Source organism: Salmo trutta, chromosome 22, assembly GCF_901001165.1.
Source record: "Salmo trutta chromosome 22, fSalTru1.1, whole genome shotgun sequence".
NCBI classification, from domain to species: domain Eukaryota; kingdom Metazoa; phylum Chordata; class Actinopteri; order Salmoniformes; family Salmonidae; genus Salmo; species Salmo trutta.
The window spans coordinates 35707120-35727903 of record NC_042978.1 but is presented as its reverse complement, the minus strand read 5'-3'; the positions used below and the strand labels follow the sequence as shown (position 1 = coordinate 35727903).

Below are 20784 nucleotides of genomic sequence, written 5' to 3'. Positions count from 1 at the left end.
GAGAGAGGAAAAGAGAGAGGAGAGAGAGGAGAGAGGAAAAGAGAGAGGAGAGAGAGAAGAGGAAAAGAGAGAGGAAAGCCCTTGATTGGAGTGCTGCTGACTGCAGTCCACTCCTACTCCCATCATCACTGATACATAAAGCTGTCTCTTTGCTGCCTAGTTAATGTGTAATCATTGGTTCAACTGTCACCCTGACTCTGGCTCAGTGGTGTCTGGTGGGAGGAGATGAATGAAACAGTGACTGTGAGCCCTGCCAGTCTCTAGTACCCCCTGATCTGACCAGGTGACTGTGAGCCCTGCCAGTCTCTAGTACCCCCTGATCTGACCAGGTGACTGTGAGCCCTGCCAGTCTCTAGTACCCCCTGATCTGACCAGGTGACTGTGAGCCCTGCCAGTCTCTAGTACCCCCTGATCTGACCAGGTGACTGTGAGCCCTGCCAGTCTCTAGTACCCCCTGATCTGACCAGGTGACTGTGAGCCCTGCCAGTCTCTAGTACCCCTGATCTGACCAGGTGACTGGGAGCCCTGCCAGTCTCTAGTACCCCCTGATCTGACCAGGTGACTGTGAGCCCTGCCAGTCTCTAGTACCCCCTGATCTGAAATTCATTACCTCTCACTTAGCCAAACCATTCTTTTTTATCCTGATGTCATTTGAGGAAGACACGATGACACGGTGGATCAAGAACAAGATGACCGTCAAACCTCCTGCCACCCGTTAAAAAACCTGTTGTTGCCATAGCGTCACTCACATACGTACCTGACGTTGTCATGACGCTGGATGTAGATCTTATGAAAGATCCTCTCGGGCGGCTTCAGGAAGTCCTCTTTCATCTCCATGGCAACGTTTCTGGGCAACAGGCTCATCAGGAGGCGCTCCTAAAGCAGGAGTGGGAGAAGCCGAAAGACAGAGTGGGCGGAGGTAAATTATGAAGTCATATTATGCAAAAGTAAAAAAACAAACTCACTCATTATTAATAGAATGCCTCCCAAATTACACCCTATTTCATTATATAGTGCACTACATTTGAACAGAGCCCAGTCCGCCCATGTCGGACACAGCCCTAGCCTCCAGAGGTTACAGCAGCAGAGGTCAAATGGATGCATTTTGATCAAAAGCATTACAGTAGCCTACAATAGACATACATACAGGTAACTGCCAAAATAAAGGAAACACCAACATAAAATGTCTGAATAGGGTGTTGGGCCACCACGAGCCAGAATAGCTTCAATGCACCTTGGCATAGATTCTATAAGTGTCTGGAACTGTATTGGAAGGATGCAATACCATTCTTCCATGAGAAATTCCATCATTTGGTGTTTTGTTGATGGTGGTGGAAAACGCTGTCTCAGGCGCCGCTCCAGAATCTCCCATAAGTGTTCAATTGGGTTGAGATCTGGTGACTGAGAGAGCCATGGCATATGGTTTACATCGTTCTCATGCTAATCAAACCACTTGTGACCTGTAGATGGGGGCATTGTCATCCTTTGGGGGCATACCATGGTAGCCAAAATAATAGCCAAAAAATGGCCTGCCCAGCATTTTAATACATGACCCTAAGCATGATGGGATGTTAATTGCTTAATTAACTCAGGAAACACAACTGTGTGGAAGGACCTGCTTTCAATATGCTTTGTATCCCTCATTTAATGTTTCCATTATTTTGGTAGTCACTTGTTGTAATGCGTGTCGTGTGTGGAGGACCAAGACACAACAGGGAAGTGTATACTCATCTTCTTTTCTTTAATATTGAAGAAGGAGAAACAAATGAAACACGTATACAATTAACGGAAACGACACTAACAGTTCTGTCAGGTGAAAAGCACAAAACAGAATACAACTACCCACAATCCACAATACAAACAAACCCCTAATTATAGGACCTTCAATCAGAAGCAATTGGAGCCGCTGCTTCCAATTGAAGGTCAAGAACAAAACTGCACATAGAAACAGAGTGACTAGAATAAACATAGAAAATGCCCTAACATAGAACATGTACCAAACCTCTAGACCACTCTAATCAAACACCCCTTGTCTATACACATAGATTAACAATCCCCGAAACATATAAACAAAATAACCCCGGCCACGTCCTGACCATACTAAACACTAACAAATAACACCTTTACAGGTCAGAACGTGACAGTACCCCGGATGCACCTAACAAAAGGAAAATACAAAAATAAACCCCAAAACCAAAAAATCCCAGCTTATATGGGAGGGAAGGGAGGGCGGCCACCGTCACCGACGATGCCTCTGCAACGCTCCCCCTTCCCGCATACTCGTTACTACGGCGGTGGCTCTGGAGCGGGACGTATCCCTCGCTCCGCCACTTGCTCACCCCTCTTCTTGGCAGACTGGTTGCCCTGGACTGTCGTGTGACTCTGGCCGTGGACTGTGGGCCACTTCTCTCTCGGGCATAGGTGCCGGACACTCGAGCTGAGGCCCTGTCGTCGGGCACTCTGACTGAGACGCTGTTGTCTGCCACTCTGGGTTAGGCGCTGTCGCTGGGCACTCTGGGCGAGACGCTGTCGCTGTGCCATCTGGGCGAGGCGCGTGCACTCAAGGCCTGGTACGTGGGGCTGGCATAGGGGACACCGGACTAGGCCCACGTACCTCAGGGCTAGTGCTAGGGGCAAGAGTAGGACGAGTTGGGCTGGGCTGCCGCACTGGGAGACTGGTGCCTGGTGCTGGCTTCGGGGGTTTTGTCTGACTAGAGACACGCACCTGTAGGCTTGTGCGGGGAGCAGGGATAGGTCGCGCTGGACTAGGCTGCCGCTCGGGAAGCCTGGTGCCTGGTGCTGGCTTCGGAGGAGCCAGACTAGAGACACGCACCTGTAGGCTTGTGCGGGGAGCCGGAATAGGTCGAGCTGGACTGGGCTGCTGTCCTGGAAGCCTGGTGCGCGGTGCTGGCTTCGGGGGAGTCAGACTAGAGACACGCACCTGTAGGCTTGTGCGGGGAGCAGGGATAGGTCGAGCTGGACTGGGCTGCTGTCCTGGAAGCCTGGTGCGCGGTGCTGGCTTCGGGGGAGTCAGACTAGAGACACGCACCTGTAGGCTTGTGCGGGAGAGCAGGGATAGGTCGAGCTGGACTAGGCTGCTGTCCTGGAAGCCTGGTGCGCGGTGCTGGCTTCGGGGGAGTCAGACTAGAGACACGCACCTGTAGGCTTGTGCGGGAGAGCAGGGATAGGTCGAGCTGGACTAGGCTGCCGCTCGGGAAGCCTGGTGCGCGGTGCTGGCTTTGGAGGAGCCAGACTGGATACACGCACCTGAGGGCTTCTACGAGGAGCAGGAGTAGGATACACCGGGCCTTGGGTGAGTACTGGAAGTCTCGAGCTCACCTCCTGCACAACCCGTCCTGGCTGGATGGCAGTAGTAGCCCTGTACATTCGGGGTGCTGGTACAGGGCGGACTGGGCTATGCAGGGGCCTGATGGTCGCCGTGCATAGAGGAGGTGTCCTGTAGCCTGGACTTCGGAGGCGTACCGGTGGCCAGACGTATTGGGCTGGCATCCTCCTTGCAGGCTGGATGCCCACTCTAGCACGGCCTTTGCTTGGGGCTGAGATCACACGCACCGGACTGTGTGTGCGCATGGGCGAGATCTTGAATACTTCTTCGTACTTCGGCGCTCTCCACTCTATGTGCTCCCCATAATAAGCACGAGGTGTTGGCTTCAGGGGCATCCTTTGCCCAGCCACCCACCCCGTGTGCCCCCCCAAAAAGAATTATTGGGGCTGCCTCTCAGGCTTCCTTGCTAGCCGTGTCCCAATGTACTTCTCCCGGTCCTCACCATTCCTTTGCCATGGACCTTCGCCCGCCAGGATTTCCTCCCATGACCACGATTCCCTGTAATCCTCCTGCTTCCTTGGCTGCTCCCTCTTCTGTTGCTTGGTCCGGGTCTGGTGGGTAGTTGTATTCTGTTTTGTGCTTATCACCTGACAGAACTGTTAGTGTCGTTTCCGTTAATTGTATACGTGTTTCATTTGTTTCTCCTTCTTCAATATTAAAGAAAAGAAGATGAGTATACACTTCCCTGTTGCATCTTGGTCCTCCACACACGACACGCGTTACACTTGTGTACATGCAGTGCATTCAGAAAGTATTCAGACCCCTTGACATTTCCACATATTGTTGCGCTACAGTCTTATTCTAAAATTGATTAAATTCATTTTGTTCCTCATCAATCTACACACAATAACCCATAATGACAAAGCAAAAACAGGATTTTAGAGAAAAAAAAATACCTGATTTACATAAGTATTCAAACCCTTTGCCATGAGACTCGAAATGGAGCTTAGGTGCATCCTGTTTCCTTTGATCATCCTTGATGTTTCTACAACTTGATTGGAGTCCACCTGTTGTAAATTCAATTGATTGGACATGATTTGGAAAGGCACACACCTGTCTATATAAGATCCCACAGTTGACAGTGCATGTCAGAGCAAAAACTAAGCCATGAGGTTGAAGGAATTGTCCGTAGAGTGCTGAGACAGGATTGTGTCGAGGCACAGATATGGGGATGGGTACCAAAAAATGTCTGCAGCATTAAAAGTCCCCAAGAACACAGTGGCTTCCATCATTCTTAAATGGAAGAAGTTTGGAACAAACAAGGACTCTTCCTAGAGCTGTCTGCCCGGCCAAACTGAGCAATCGGGGGAAAAGGGCCTTGGTCAGGGAGGTGACCAAGAACCCGATGGTCACTCTGACAGAGCTCCAGAAGGACAACCATCTCTCCAGCACTCCCCCAATCAGGCATTTGTGGTAGAGTGGCCAGATGGCAGCCACTCCTCAGAAAAAGGCACATGACAGCCTGCTAGGGGTTTGCTAAAAGGCACCTAAAGGTTCTATGGTCTGATAAAACCAAGATTGAACCCTTTGGTCTGAATGACAAGCTTCATGTCTGGAGGAAACCTAGCACCATCCCTACGGTGAAGCATGGTGGTGGCAGCATCATACTGTGGGGATGTTTTTCAGTGGCAGGGACTGGAAGACTAGTCAGGATCGAGGGAAAGATGAATGGAGAAAAGTACAGAGAGATCCTTGATGAAAACCTGCTCCAGAGCACTCAAGACCTCAGACTGGGGAGAATTATGAAATATCACATTATGTAAATGTGATATTTCAGTGTTGTATTTGTAACACATTTGCAAAAATGTCTAAAAACCAGTGGGGTATTGCGTGTAGATTGATGAGGGATTTAAAAAAAAAAAAGTAGAATAAGGCTGTAACGCAACAAAATGTAGAAAAAATAAAAGGGTCTGAATACTTTCCGAATTCACTGTATAATGTGTATGTATAAGGCATAACATACATATACTCTGCAAATATATAACAACTATTGAGAACAACACACCCATTCTTGATTTTCCCTCATTCAGTAGTGTAGCGTCCATCCCTGTAGCTTCTCAGAGTGTGGTGTCAGAGATGCCCAGCCCTAGCCTGGTATGACATTAATACCAGCATGCTCCAGATCCTCCCTGGTCTTGATGCCAGTCCTGACCTTAACAACCACCATGAGCTCAACACCACCACCGCTGGTCTTATTAAGGGTAAAGAGCAACAGAGAGTCGGAGACCTACTTCTCTCTCTCTCTCTCAGTCGCAAAACATTCCTCTTTATACTTTGATGTCAGTCCTCTCAATAGCCTGCATGGGCCCATATTCACAAAGCTTCTCAGATTAGGAGTGTTTGTTGTTGTTTTTGCCTTTTAGATTATTGTGAATGGACAAGGGGGCCTGATCCTAGATCAGCAGTCCGTCTGCGAGATGCTTTATGAATACAGGCTCTGGTCCCATTCTATATGTACTGTAGCCAATTCTACTATCGGAACCAACACAGAGAGGAATTAGCTAAAACACAAACAAATCGGACCGATCAGGCTATAGCCATGAGAGCACAGGCCTTGACCCTACATGACTGCACCTACTACCAAGAATACAAAACATTGTTTTGGCAGCAGCTGTAGCAACACAGATAAGCTGCGCATGAATTAACAAATGATCAGGATTTCTGTAAAAACGAAAATGAAAATATGAAAGTGCGATCTACCAGGAACCAGTCTGAGATGTACAACATATAACATATGCACATTAGAGTGGAGTTTTATTCTCCCTCTGGAATAATCTAGTACTCATCCTCTCTCCCCTCCTCCATTAATTATTTCTGGTGACGCTCTCTTCACCGGTCCTGCTGCATTAATCGCTCACTATAAATAAACGACTTTTCCTAATTGTCTCTGAGCTGCTGTGATAAAACCAACTATTCAATTTGCAGACTGTTAAAAATCCTGATTACACTCAGTGTACAAAACATTAGGAACACCTGCTCTTTCCATGACATAGACTGACCAGGTGAGTCCAGGTGGAAGCTATGATCCCTTATTGATGTCACTTGTAAAATCCACTTCAATCAGTGTAGATGAAGGGGAGGAGACAGGTTAAATAAGGATTTAATAAGCCTTGAGACAATTGAGACATGGATTGTGTATGTGTGCCATTCAGAGGGTGAATGGGAAAGACAAAAGATTTAAGTTCCTTTGAACTGGGTATGGTAGTGGGTGCCAGGGCACCGATTTTGTGTGAAGAACTGCAATGCTGCTGGGTTTTTCACACTCAACAGTTTCCTGTGTGTATCAATAATGGTCCACCACCCAAAGGACATCCAGCCAACTTGACACAACTGTGGGAAGCATTGGAGTCAACATGTGTCAGCATCCTTGTGGAATGCTTTCACAATATTATCATGAAACTCATTACAAAATGTATAATACTCAGCAAGTAAAATGTTTAAAAATAATAACAACACCACACTGAAATAAAGTGTAAAAAAAACTGGTTTTGGTTATTACTGTCAGAATAGCAGACTGGATTGGTTATAGGAAGAATATAATAGACTGGTTTGGTTATTATGAGCCAAATGGCAGACTGGTTCAGTGGGGGTTTACATCATGACAAGGTGCTGTTCCCAGATCCCAATCAGGGTGCTGTGTGTGTTTTGGTACCCAGATAAACTGGTGACCTTTAGCGGGCAGCGTGGGGAGGCCATGAAAGCAATCTGCCTGTGTAATAATGACCTGTCAGAGATCAGAGCTGTTACTGCAGGACAGGGAAACAACACAACATTTCATCAGCTAATCTACAAACAACAGGTGTGTGTGTGGGGGGGGGGGCTTGTGTGTCTGAGTGTGTGTGTAACGGGGTATGGGCGTTAAGATAATTGATTATTATAAGCGACTTCTATAGGTAGGTATATTGGGCTGAGGAGGAGAGGAAGGGTGGGTGTCTAATGTTGTTTGTGTGTGTGAGGAGGGGATGGAGTGTGTGTGGTGTGGTGTAATGCGTACGCTACGGTAATTGTTCTTTCCTCATATAGCTGCTGTCATAGTTATTGTGTGCCTGTGGGCATATTGTTGCAGAAACTACATTGGCACCTGCAACCTTTAGAAAGTCACTCTGAAACGTATCAAGCTCTAACACACATTCTTTACACAAGATGCACTCTAAAGAATGATGGGTTAAAAACCAACCCAGCGCTGGGTAAAGTGGACAGAACACACGTGGGTTATTTTTGACCCAGCAGTTTGGCCACTGAACTATGACCAGATGGGCAGTATTTCCGTTACATGTATTTAAAATAAGTATTTGAATTACTTCTGAGTATTTTGTATTACAATGGGCTGAACTTCTCTCCAATGTATTTTGTAACAAGATACTTTTGAAAGTGTAAGGCTTGGGTGAAGTGGGTGAGGAGTCAGGCACAGGAAGCAGAGAATACAGGATAGTGTTTTTAATGAACACAACGGCGAACACAAGCCACCCCAACAGCGATCCAGAGCGCACACAAAACCAAAGTGCCCCAAACACAGGGGACAGAAAATAGTCGGCGCAAAACACGCACTAGCACCTTAAACACAATGAGCGTGTACATAAGCAACACACAGATCAATAATCCCGCACACAGAGCAGGCGGGCCTACTGGCTAAAATAGCCCAGCTAATCAGCCCAATACAAAAACAGGTGCAAACAATAAACGGAAAGGGAGAAAAAAGGGAATCAGTGGCAGCTAGTGGGCTGGTGACGACGACCGCCGAGCGCCACCCGAGCAAGAGGGGGAGCTACCTTTGGTAGGAGTCGTGACAGAAAGCTGTAATGTGTATTTTCAAAATACCTTTCTATACCATTTCTGTATAGCGGTTCACAACTTTGTGGCCCCTTTCACCCTAAGTTGGTATCAGAAGTCTGATGGCACCATTGTGTGATAAGAGCTTCTGCTAAATGAACTAAACGTAAATGTAGATGTAAAAATGAAACGAGGCCAATGACAATACCTAATGTTCATTTCCACATATACAGTTGAAATCGGAAGTTTACATACATTTAGGTTGGAGTCATTAAAACTCGTTTTTCAACCACTCCACAAATGTCTTGTTAATTAACAAACTATAGTTTTGGCAAGTCGGTTAGGACATCTACTTTGTGCATGACACAAGTCATTTTTCCAACAATTGTTTACAGACAGATTATTTCACTTATTTACTGTATCACAATTCCAGTGGGTCAGAAGTTTACATAAACTAAGTAGACTGTGACTTTAAACAGCTTGTAAAATTCCAGAAAATTATGTCATGGCTTTAGAAGCTTCTGATAGGCTAATTGACATCATTTGAGTCAATTGGAGGTGTACCTGTGGATGTATTTCAAGGCCTACATTCAAACACAGTGCCTCTTTGCTTGACATCATGGGAAAATCAAAAGAAATCAGCCAAGACCTCAGAAAAAATTGTAGATCTCCACAAGTCTGGTTCATCCTTGGGAGGAATTTCCAAACGCCTGAAGGTACCACGTTCATCTGTTCAAACAATAGTACGCAAGTATAAACACCATGGGACCACGAAGGCGTAATACCGCTCAGGAAGGAGACGCGTTCTGTCTCCTAGAGATTAAAGTACTTTGGAGCGAAAAGTGCAAATCAATCCCAGAACAACAGCAAAGGACCTTGTGAAGATGCTGGAGGAAACAGGTACAAAAGTATCTATATCCATAGTAAAACGAGTCCTATATCGACATAACCTGAAAGGCCGCTCAGCAAGGAAGAAGCCACTGCTCCAAAACCGCCATAAAAAAGCCAGACTATGGTTTGCAACTGCACATGGGGACAAAGATCGTACTTTTTGGAGAAATGTCCTCTGGTCTGATGAAACAAAAATAGAACTCTTTGGCCACAATGACCATTGTTATGTTTGGAGGAGAAAGGGGGAGGCTTGCAAGCCGAAGAACACCATCCCAACCGTGAAGCACGGGGGTGGCAGCATCATGTTGTGGGGGTGCTTTGCGCTCTTATCCAGAGTGACAGTGCATTCAACTAAGGTAGATAAACAACCACATATCATAGTCATAGTAAGTAACCGTTAATGAGAATGTTGTTGCAGTTCGGCCGGCTACTTACAAATGTCTAAAGACCAATATATCAAAATGAAACGTTATATATTTATGCAAAGCATTTTATTTTGTCATTTTTATTTTTAAATAAATGTGCAAGTAGCCGGCCAAACTGCAACAACATTCTCGGTAATGATCACAGAAACGTCTTACTTGCTATGACTGTGATATGTTGTTGTTTATCTACCTTAGTTGAATGCACTGTCACTCTGAATAAAAACATCTGCTAAATTATCAAAATGTAAATGCATTAAAACATGTACTTCAAATACATGTAACAGAAATACTGCCCATCTCTGATCGTAGCTCAATAACCCAGCATCAAAACACAACCCAAAAGGTGTTCGGTCCAATATTTGCCCAAATGTAGTTGTTTTAACCTCAGCAATTTTAAAGTGGGTGATGTGTTGCCTATGCAAGAAAATAACTCTGCTTGAAAATATGTCCATGTACTGTACTGTCAATATGTACTGTATGTGCATATTTGTGTGTGTTTTTGAAATTGTGTGTGTGTGTGTGTGTGTGTGTGTGTGTGTGTGTGTGTGTGTGTGTGTGTGTGTGCGCATGCCTGCGTGCTTACGCACATACAGCATCAGTCAAAAGTTTGGACACACGTACTCATTAAAGGGTTTCTCTTTGTTTTTAAAATTGTCTACATTGTACAATAATAGTGAAGACATCAAAACTATGAAATAACACATATGGAATCATGTAGTAACCAAAAAAGTGTTAAACAAATCAAAATATATACTGCTCAAAAAAATAAAGGGAACACTTAAACAACACAATGTAACTCCAAGTCAATCACACTTCTGTGAAATCAAACTGTCCACTTAGGAAGCAACACTGATTGACAATAAATTTCACATGCTGTTGTGCAAATGGAACAGACAACAGGTGGAAATTATAGGCAATTAGCAAGACACCCCCAATAAAGGAGTGGTTCTGCAGGTGGTAACCACAGACCACTTCTCAGTTCCTATGCTTCCTGGCTGATGTTTTGGTCACTTTTGAATGCTGGCGGTGCTTTCACTCTAGTGGTAGCATGAGACGGAGTCTACAACCCACACAAGTGGCTCAGGTAGTGCAGCTCATCCAGGATGGCACATCAATGCGAGCTGTGGCAAGAAGGTTTGCTGTGTCTGTCAGCGTAGTGTCCAGAGCATGGAGGCGCTACCAGGAGACAGGCCAGTACATCAGGAGACGTGGAGGAGGCCGTAGGAGGTCAACAACCCAGCAGCAGGACCGCTACCTCCGCCTTAGTGCAAGGAGGAGCAGGAGGAGCACTGCCAGAGCCCTGCAAAATGACCTCCAGCAGGCCACAAATGTGCATGTGTCTGCTCAAATGGTCAGAAACAGACTCCATGAGGGTGGTATGAGGGCCCGACGTCCACAGGTGGGGGTTGTGCTTACAGCCCAACACCGTGCAGGACGTTTGGCATTTGCCAGAGAACACCAAGATTGGCAAATTCGCCACTGGCGCCCTGTGCTCTTCACAGATGAAAGCAGGTTCACACTGAGCACATGTGACAGACGTGACAGTCTGGAGACGCCGTGGAGAACGTTCTGCTGCCTGCAACATCCTCCAGCATGACCGGTTTGGCGGTGGGTCATTCATGGTGTCGGGTGGCATTTCTTTGGGGGGCCGCACAGCCCTCCATGTGCTCGCCAGAGGTAGCCTGACTGCCATTAGGTACCGAGATGAAATCCTCAGACCCCTTGTGAGACCATATGCTGGTGCGGTTGGCCCTGGGTTCCTCCTAATGCAAGACAATGCTAGACCTCATGTGGCTGGAGTGTGTCAGCAGTTCCTGCAAGAGGAAGGCATTGATGCTATGGACTGGCCCGCCCGTTCCCCAGACCTGAATCCAATTGAGCACATCTGGGACATCATGTCTCGCTCCATCCACCAACACCACGTTGCACCACAGACTGTCCAGGAGTTGGCGCATGCTTTAGTCCAGGTCTGGGAGGAGATCCCTCAGGAGGCCATCCGCCACCTCATCAGGAGCATGCCCAGGCGTTGTAGGGAGGTCATGCAGGCACGTGGAGGCCACACACACTACTGAGCCTCATTTTGACTTGTTTTAAGGACATTACATCAAAGTTGGATCAGCCTGTAGTGTGGTTTTCCACTTTAATTTTGAGTGTGACTCCAAATCCAGACCTCCATGGGTTGATAAATTGGATTTCCATTGATTATTTTTGTGTGATTTTGTTGTCAGCACATTCAACTATGTAAAAAAAAAGTTTTTAATACAATTATTTCATTCGTTCAGATCTAGGATGTGTTATTTTAGTGTTCCCTTTATTTTTTTGAGCAGTGTATTTTATATTTGAGATTCTTCAAAGTAGCCACCCTTTGCCATGATGACAGCTTTGCACACTCTTGGCATTCTCTTAACCAGCTTAATGAGGTAGTTATCTGGAATGCATTTCAATTAAGGTGTGCCTTGTTAAAAGTTATTTTGTGGGTTTTCTTTCCTTCTTAATGCGTTTGAACCAATCAGTTGTGTGTGACAAGGTAGGGGTGGTAACAGAAGATATCCCTATTTGGAAATAGACCAAGTCCATATTATGTCAAGAACAGCTCAAATAAGCAAAGAGAAACAACAGTCCATCATTATTTTAAGACATGAAGGTCAGTCAATGCGAAACATTTGAAGAACTTTAAAAGTTTCTTCAAGTGGAGTCACAAAAACCATCAAGCGCTATGATGAAACTGGCTCTCATGAGGACCACCACAGGAAAGGAAGACCCAGAGTTACCTCTGCTGTAGAGGATAAGTTCATTAGAGTTACCATCCTCAGAAATAGCAGCCCAAATAAATGCTTCACAGATTTCAAGTAACAGATACATCAACTGCGTGAATCCGGCCTTCAAGGTCGAATTGCTGCAAAGAAACCATTACTAAAGGACACCAATAATAAGAAGAGACTTGGTTGGGCCAAGAAACACGAGCAATGGACATTATACCAGTGGAATCCTGTCCTTTGTTCTGTTGAGTCCAATTTTTAGATTTTTGGTTCGAACCGCCGTGTCTTTGTGAGATGTCTGCATGTGTGGTTCCCACTGTGAAGCATGGAGGTGGAGGTGTGATGTGTGGGGGTGCTTTGCTAGTGACACTGTCTGTGATTTATTTAGAATTCAAGGCTCACTTAACCAGCATGGCTACCACAGCATTCTGCATCAATACCATCTGGTTGGCGCTTAGTGGGACTATCATTTCTTTTTCAACAGGACAATGACCCAAAACACACCTCCAGGCTGTGTAAGGGCTATTTTGACCAAGGAGAGTGATGGAGTGCTGCATCAGAGGACCTGGCCTCAACCCAATTGAGATGGTTTGGGATGAGTTGGACCACAGAGTGAAGGAAAAGCAGCCATCAAGTTCTCAGCATATGTGGGAACTCCTTCAAGACTGTTGGAAAAGCATTCCTCATGAAGCTGGTTGAGAGAATGCCAAGAGTGTGCAAAGCTGTCATAAAGGCAAAGGTTGGCTGCTTTGAAGAATCCAAAATATATTTAGATTTTGATTCCATATGTGTTATTTCATAGTCTTGATGTCTTCACTATTACTCTTAAAGTTCTAAAAATAAAGAAAAGCCCTTGAATGTAGGTGTGTCCAGACTTATGACTGGTACTGTATGTATATGTGTGTGCTTGTGTGTGTCTGCATGCACGTGTGTGTGCCTGTGTGTGTGTGTGTGTGTCTCTCTCACCTGCTTCTCATTCTCATCCTCTAGTCGTAGCCTTTCCTCTATGCAGCTCCTAGCCTGCAGAAAGACCTTCCTTTGAGCACGCTCAGTCAGCACCCTGACAAAGACTCCAGACAGGTTGACACTGGTGAACAGTACAGCGTTGGCCACCAGCTGCAGATCACACAGGACAAGAACAATGTATACAGTCAGTGTGTGTGTGTGTGGGGGGGGGGGGGGGGGGGGCAACAGGAATTACAAAATAAACCATTGAAGTTATCTATACAATAGACCATAAATGTAGACCCCAAAGAGGGAGTAGCGGCGAGATACGGAGAGAGAGCAGACGGAGAAGGCTATTTATCATTAATACTTGGTTATTGATTCTGTGTGTAGTTAATGTGATGACTGAACTCTGGTAACCTTAAACACACCAGGCCATTTTCAAAGGGTAAAGGTTGATTGTTATAGAACACCCACTCAATACCCGATATTAAATATACCCGATACTAAATATACCCAATATTAAATATACCCGATACTAAATATCCCCAATATTAAATATACCCAATACTAAATATACCTGATACTAAAGATACCCGATACTAAATATACCCAATATTAAATATACCCAATACTAAATATACCCAATATTAAATATACCCGATACTAAATATACCCGATACTAAATATCCCCAATATTAAATATACCCTATACTAAATATACCCAATACTAAATATACCCAATATTAAATATACCCGATACTAAATATACCCAATATTAAATATACCCGATACTAAATATACCCGATACTAACTATACCCGATACTAACTATACCCGATACTAAAGATACCCAATATTAAATACACCCGATACTAAAGATACCCGATACTAACTATACCCGATACTAAATATACCCGATACTAAATATACCCAATATTAAATATACCCGATACTAAAGATACCCGATACTAACTATACCCAATATTAAATATACCCGATACTAAAGATACCCGATACTAAATATACCCGATACTAAATATACCCGATACTAACTATACCAAATATGCCCAATAATAAATATATGGATTTAGTAGGAAGACTTTGAAGAATTTTGTTTGTTCATTCTTTATTTTTTTATAACTTAATCTGCTTCTGTTATTTCTTTATCTTATTGAGTTTTTTTTCTTTCATTCATCCATTCTTTGTCAATACCTTTCTTTCTTTACTTCAGTTCCTGCTTCCTTCCTTTCTTACTTTCATAGAACACTGTGACTGCTAATGTAAACCACTTTGATTCTAAAGTCAACATGCTTATTCAAACCATTTAACATAAACCACTTCATATTGATCGGAGAGCATATTGTGTATACCTAAGGTCCTTCTGTATATCACCATGACAGGTATTGGACATTTTAATGACAGAATGGTTGGTATTCAGTTGAATGGATTTATGAATACATGCACATTGGGCTATATAGTAATTCGTTGTTGTGGTGGTATTTCTGTTGTATAATAATGGTGGATTTGTGTTTTCAGTGGGTATACCAAAACATCATGGTTTATAATCTATAATTTCTATATGGATGGTTTATTTTGGAAAGTGGACTAAATTGTGTATATGTGTGCGCGTGTGTGTGTGTGTGTGTGTGTGTGTGTGTGTGTGTGTGTGTGTGTGTGTGTGTGTGTGTGTGTGTGTATTATGTTTTGTTAGATGATTTGTACGTAAAAAGCTCAGCATGCACTACGCTGTTCGTTTCAGCACCACCGCGAGTGGACAGCGTCTGCTACGTGTGGTTCAACGGTCGGAGGTTTGTATAGCTTGAAAGCCAAAGTGTACCAGGGGAAAGTTTGATACAAAACCTCTCTCACCACCAGGGTCCACACACCACACCACTTGTAACAACAGCTGTGCAGCACTAGCCTATCGATAGACACTGATAATCAATGGAAAATGGAGGGAAATGCACAACTAGTCACACTGAAACAAAGCTCAGGCTATAACAGTGAAAACAGGGGACTTAAAGAGGAAGCTGGTTAGTCAAGGCTTAGGTCGGTAGAGCTCGTTCTAAATGACAGACTAGCTGACTAACCGGGGATTCTAAATGAGAGTCTGAGCGGGAGTACCGAGGGTGCAAGACTTACCGGTCTCCAGAGCTTGTGTTTTCTGGCCGTGACTGATGTCGCGGTGACGATGAAATGGGAAACGGCCACCATCATACCAAACAGCACCGCGAGCAGCGTCCGCACCGGGAGCAGCACGTATGCCACGAGAGTGACCAGCATGAGCTGCCACACGCCTTGCTCCGGTGCTGGGGGAGCCCCCACGCCGGCCGCGCCAAGCGCGAGGGGGAACGGGCAGCAGAGGAGCGCGAAGGTGAAGCTGAAGAGCAGCGCGAGCTTGGCGATCTGCTGCAGCTGCGTCACTTGCAGGTACTTGACGTTGGTGACTATAAAGAGAGAGACGAACACTACGCTGTGCACCGGGTGAGAGCCCTTGGACACCGTGAGCCGGGGACCGGACAGAAGCTCCATCAGCGCGAGCGACGAGGCGGCCACGATGAGCACGGCGAGGGCTTTGAGCGTCGCGGTCTGCTCGAGCTTCAGGTTGTAGTTTTGGAAGAGCGTCTCGAGCTCTTTGCTTTCGAACTCGTCCTCGCACGCGACGGCAGCGATGGTTGTACTGGTGGCGGCCGGACAGTGACCCTCCTTCCGGGTCTGGACTCTTTCAAACGGAATTTCCTCCATGTTCGGGCCATTCATAAAGCGGTCTCGGCGCGCGCCCCCAGACTTGGCGTCGGTCCCTCTCCTTTCATGAATTAAACGGGAGCTGCTGGCAGCCCGTGCATCCTAAATTTCAGCGGCTTGAGCTGGAGAGGAAGGGGGTGGGGTGTCCGCAGCAGTGACAGTAGAGCTCGTGACTTTAATATCCTCACTCCACCGGCTGCTATCCACAGGTTGACTGTTTCGTCGTCAGAAAAGTAGCCTGAACCAATGTGCCACACAGGAGCGCATCTCTCTCTCCCCTTCGCTCACTCTCTGTCTCTCTCTCTCTCTTTCGCGCTCTAGGGGCAGACCACCAGCAGCGCTGTCTCTGCTCTGCTCAGACACATGTAATGTTGAAGTACTGGAGAGGTGAGGAGGAGCCCACAGAGCAAAAGTAGTATATGTTTCTAAAACCATGCCACTCCAGTTAATATGATATGTTATGCTAGGTTACATAACACTGGCCTACCAATGTTATAGTGTCATACAATATAATACGAATTGTAGCACATAAAGTATGTTATGAATTACAATTCGTACAATATATTACACATTTGTATTACATATGATATGTTACAAATTCACATTTGTTGTCACTAACGTTTTAGTTTAAAGGCTTAAGGTATAATACATTTTGCTCTGAGACCAGGCTGGGTTGGATCATGCTTGCAGTGCACCATTCCAAACAATACAGGTCTCCCTAAGATAAGAACGATCATTCTGTCAAGTCAAAACCAAAGGCTGCTTTCATTTGACAAACACATCTCGAGCTGCTCTATTTTTCTCCCAAAAAAGAGAGCTGTCTTTCCTCTACATCCCCCTACACAAACACAGACAAATGCACGCTACACACACGTACGCACGCACGCACGCACAGACACACACAGACACACAAACACCACACAGAGAGAGAGAGAGAGAGAGACCAACACAAGCCAGTGATTCCCCGGATCTCCTGACTGCTGTATTTCCAGACTATTAATAGCATGCGCCACCAGTAAGCATCACAGGTGATCTTTTAATAAAGCGCAACAACAACATCTGGTTTCTACCGTTTCCTTATGTTTCAACCGCCTTGAGTTCCTCATGACACAAACCGTCACCGTTATCTAACGGTCTCTCAGCAGGTGTTAGGAATTATCCGGTTTATTCATCTATTCTCGCGCATCTGAAGAATGAATTGAATATTGCCATGAGCTAAGTGGATTTTGACGTGTGTACATATGTGGTGAAGTCGCACCGAGATCTCTAGTCAGAAGATGGCTTTGATATTAATCAGCTGGCCTTCACTTTTAATTGGACAGGGTGGGGAATAATACTTCTCTCCCTCTCTCTCTTTCTCCCTCCCCTCTCTGTGTGTGTCTCTCTCTTCCTCTGTGGTGTTTGTGTGTGCACGGTGTGTGTCAAAAAGTCTACAATAAATCAATTAGAAGCACAAAAGGAGGAAGAGACACTGCAATCCAAAGAAATTCATGCATATTAGAAGAAGGCACACAAATAACAGATCACTGCAAACTCAAAATAAGTAATTAATACACAGAAAAGGGGCTGGTCTCCAATTGAAGGGGAAACAAGAGAGGGAAACATGGGACATGTGTGTGTGTGTGTGTGTATGTGTTTGTGTGAATTGTGTGTGTTATTCATCTTGATTAAAACTAGTGAATATTCAAAGTAGCCTATATCTCTCAAAGAAGCAGTATATACTGTAAATGAATTTGTCACGTCCTGACCAGTATAGAGGTTATTTGTGATTGTAGTTTGGTCAGGACGTGGCAGAGGGTATTTGTTTTATGTGGTTCGGGGTGGTGGTTTGTTTAGAAGGGTGTTTGATTTATTATTTCCGGGTTTTGGGTTATGTTCTATGTTTTTGTATTTCTATGTTCTTTCTAGTTTAGTATTTCTATGTTAGGTAATTGGGTGTTGGACTCTCAATTGAAGGCAGGTGTTTGTAGTTGCCTTTGATTGAGAGTCCTATATATAGGGATGTGTTTTGTTTGTTAATTGTGGGTAGTTGTTTTAGCACTGCTGTTATGTGTATAGCCTGCTAAACTGTTTCCTGTCGTCATTTCTGTGTATATTGTTTTTCCGTGTTTACAGTTTAATAAATATAATGATGAGCACGCAACCCGCTGCGCCTTGGTCCTCTCTTCACGAAGACAGCCGTTACAGAACTACCCACCAAAAATGGACCAAGCAGCGGAGAAAGGAGCAAAGGGAATTACGGGTGGACTGTAGGGAGCAACACCTGGAGTGGAGGAAGCAACGCGCTCGGGAGGAGATGGCATCCTGGTCGCTGGAGGTATTGGAGTCTAGAATTGACTGGACATGGGAACAATTATTTGACCACTGTGATAACCTGCCTGGGAGGCAGGTAGAGCACGAGAGGCAGCCCCAATATTTTTTTTTTGGGGGGGGCACACAGGTAGTTTGGCTGGGCGAGGATTAAGTCCCAAGCCAAATCCCGGTGTTTTTTCCAAACGACTATTGACTGGACAGGTCCCGTGCTTTGGGGTGATGGGTGCTGTGACGAGGCCGGGTATTTTCAGGCCGGTACGCTCAGTACCAGCGTTCCGCATGTGCCAGGGGAAAGTGGGCATCCAGCCAGTAGGGGTGATGCCAGTCCTGTGCTCGAGACCGCCAGTGCGCCTCTCCGGTCCAGTGTTTCCCGCTACACGCTCTAGCCTTGAGGTGCGTGTCTCCAGGCAGGCACGTCCAGTACCAGCACCACGCATCAAGCTTCCAGTGAGTCAGCCCAGTCCAACTCAGCCTGTTCCCGCTCCTCGCACTAGCTCTGAGGTGCGTGTCTCCAGGCTGGCACGTCCAGTACCAGCACCACGCATCAGGCTTCCAGTGCGTCAGACCAGGCCCGAGTATCCGGTAACAGTGCCTCGTCCAGAGTATCCGGCAACAGTGCCTCGTCCAGAGTATCCGGCAACAGTGCCTCGTCCAGAGTATCCGGCAACAGTGCCTCGTCCAGAGGATCCGGCAACAGTGCCTCGTCCAGAGTATCCGGCAACAGTGCCTCGTCCAGAGGATCTGGCAACAGTGCCTCGTCCAGAGAATCCGGCAACAGTGCCTCATCCAGAGGATCCGGCAACAGTGCCTCGTCCAGAGTATCCGGCAACAGTGCCTCGTCCAGAGTGTCCGGCAACAGTGCCTCGTCCAGAGTGTCCGGCAACAGGTGAGACGGCCCACTGTCCGGAACCAGGGGAGACGGCCCACTGTCCGGAACCAGGGGAGATGGCCCACTGTCCGGAACCAGGGGAGACGGCCCACTGTCCGGAACCAGGGGAGACAGCCCACTGTCCGGAACCAGGGGAGACAGCCCACTGTCCGGAACCGGGGGAGACGGCCCACTGTCCGGAACCTGGTGAGTCTGCCTGCGACCCGGAACCGGGTGAGCCTGCCGCCAGTCCGGAGCCGCCAGAGCCGCCTGCCAGTCCGGAGCCGCCAGAGCCGCCCGCCAGTCCGGAGCTGCCAGAGCCGCCCGCCAGTCCGGAGCCGCCCGCCAGTCCAGGGCCGCCCGCTACCTGGAGCCGCCAGGGTCGCCCGCCAGCCGGGCGCAGCCAGGGGAGCCACCTAAGTGGGCTAAGCCAAGGGTGGAGCGGGGTTCACGTCCCGCACCTGAGCCACCTCCAGTATAGGTGGGTTGGGGAGGGGGGTGTATCACAGGTGCCGTCGTTGACGGCAGCCACCCTCCCTTCCCTCCCTTTAGTTAGGGGTTTATTTTTATTTTTTATTTTTTTAGGTGCATCCGGGGTCTGCACCTTTAAGGGGGGTACTGTCACGTCCTGACCAGTATAGGGGTTATTTGTGATTGTAGTTTGGTCAGGATGTGGCAGAGGGCATTTGTTCTATGTGGTTCAGGGTGGTGGTTTGTTTAGAAGGGTGTTTGATTTATTATTTGCGGGTTTTGGGTTATGTTCTATGTTTTTGTATTTCTATGTTCTTTCTAGTTTAGTATTTCTATGTTAGGTAATTGGGTGTTGGACTCTCAATTGAAGGCAGGTGTTTGTAGTTGCCTTTGATTGAGAGTCCTATATATAGGGATGTGTTTTGTTTGTTAATTGTGGGTAGTTGTTTTAGCACTGCTGTTATGTGTATAGCCTGCTAAACTGTTTCCTGTCGTCGTTTCTGTGTTTATTGTTTTTCCGTGTTCACAGTTTAATAAATATAATGATGAGCACGCAACCCGCTGCGCCTTAGTCCTCTCTTCACGAAGACAGCCGTTACAGAATTAAAAACCACGCAGGCACATGGGCGGCAGGTGGCCTAGTGGTTAGTGTTGGGACAGTAAACAAATCCAGAGCCGACAAGGTGAAAAATCTGCCCATGTGCTCTTGAGCAAAGCACTTAACCCTAATTGCTGATGGTTGCTGCTCATAATGGCTGACCCTGGCATGACCCCACTCTCAGATGGTGTCTCAGGGGAGTTGGGATATGCAAATAACACATTATAAGAACCCACCAAATGGCACCCTATTCCCATAGAGCTCTGGTCAAAAGTAGTGCGCTTTGTAGGGAATAGGGTGCCATTTGGGATGTAGTCTAGGTCTAAGGAAGGCAGTAGCGATGCACTTAACCATCCACTATAAGGTCTAGAGTTACACATCTAACAAGTTAGCCCTGATGTCTTGAAGGAGACAAACTATTTTTTACAATTTACATGGCTTTGCTTTTCTATAGCGTCAACAAGCCCATTTAAACACAGCCCAATCCTAGAATAGAGGAGGGATGGATGGAACTGGTGTAGAGACAGAAGGGAGGGCTGGAATAGAGGAGGGATGGATGGAACTGGTGTAGAGACAGAAGGGAGGGCTGGAATAGAGGAGGGATGGATGGAACTGGTGTAGAGACAGAAGGGAGGGCTGGAATATAGTAGG

At 46.3% G+C, this 20784-nt stretch overlaps 1 protein-coding gene across 2 annotated transcripts in view; it reads right to left on the bottom strand.

The window, feature by feature from the left end:
- LOC115158652 (adenylate cyclase type 1-like) overlaps nt 1–16726 on the bottom strand; it is a 114988-nt gene extending 98262 nt beyond the window's left edge. For both annotated transcript variants that reach the window (XM_029707839.1, XM_029707840.1), the window contains exons 1-3: nt 15281–16726; nt 13158–13307; nt 758–876 (exon numbers count right to left, since the gene is read on the bottom strand). In XM_029707839.1, the coding sequence (XP_029563699.1) occupies nt 758–876; nt 13158–13307; nt 15281–15898 (887 nt within the window). In that variant the 5' untranslated portion in view covers nt 15899–16726. The remainder of the gene's footprint in view (nt 1–757; nt 877–13157; nt 13308–15280) is intronic.
- Nucleotides 16727–20784: the final 4058 nt, after the last annotated feature.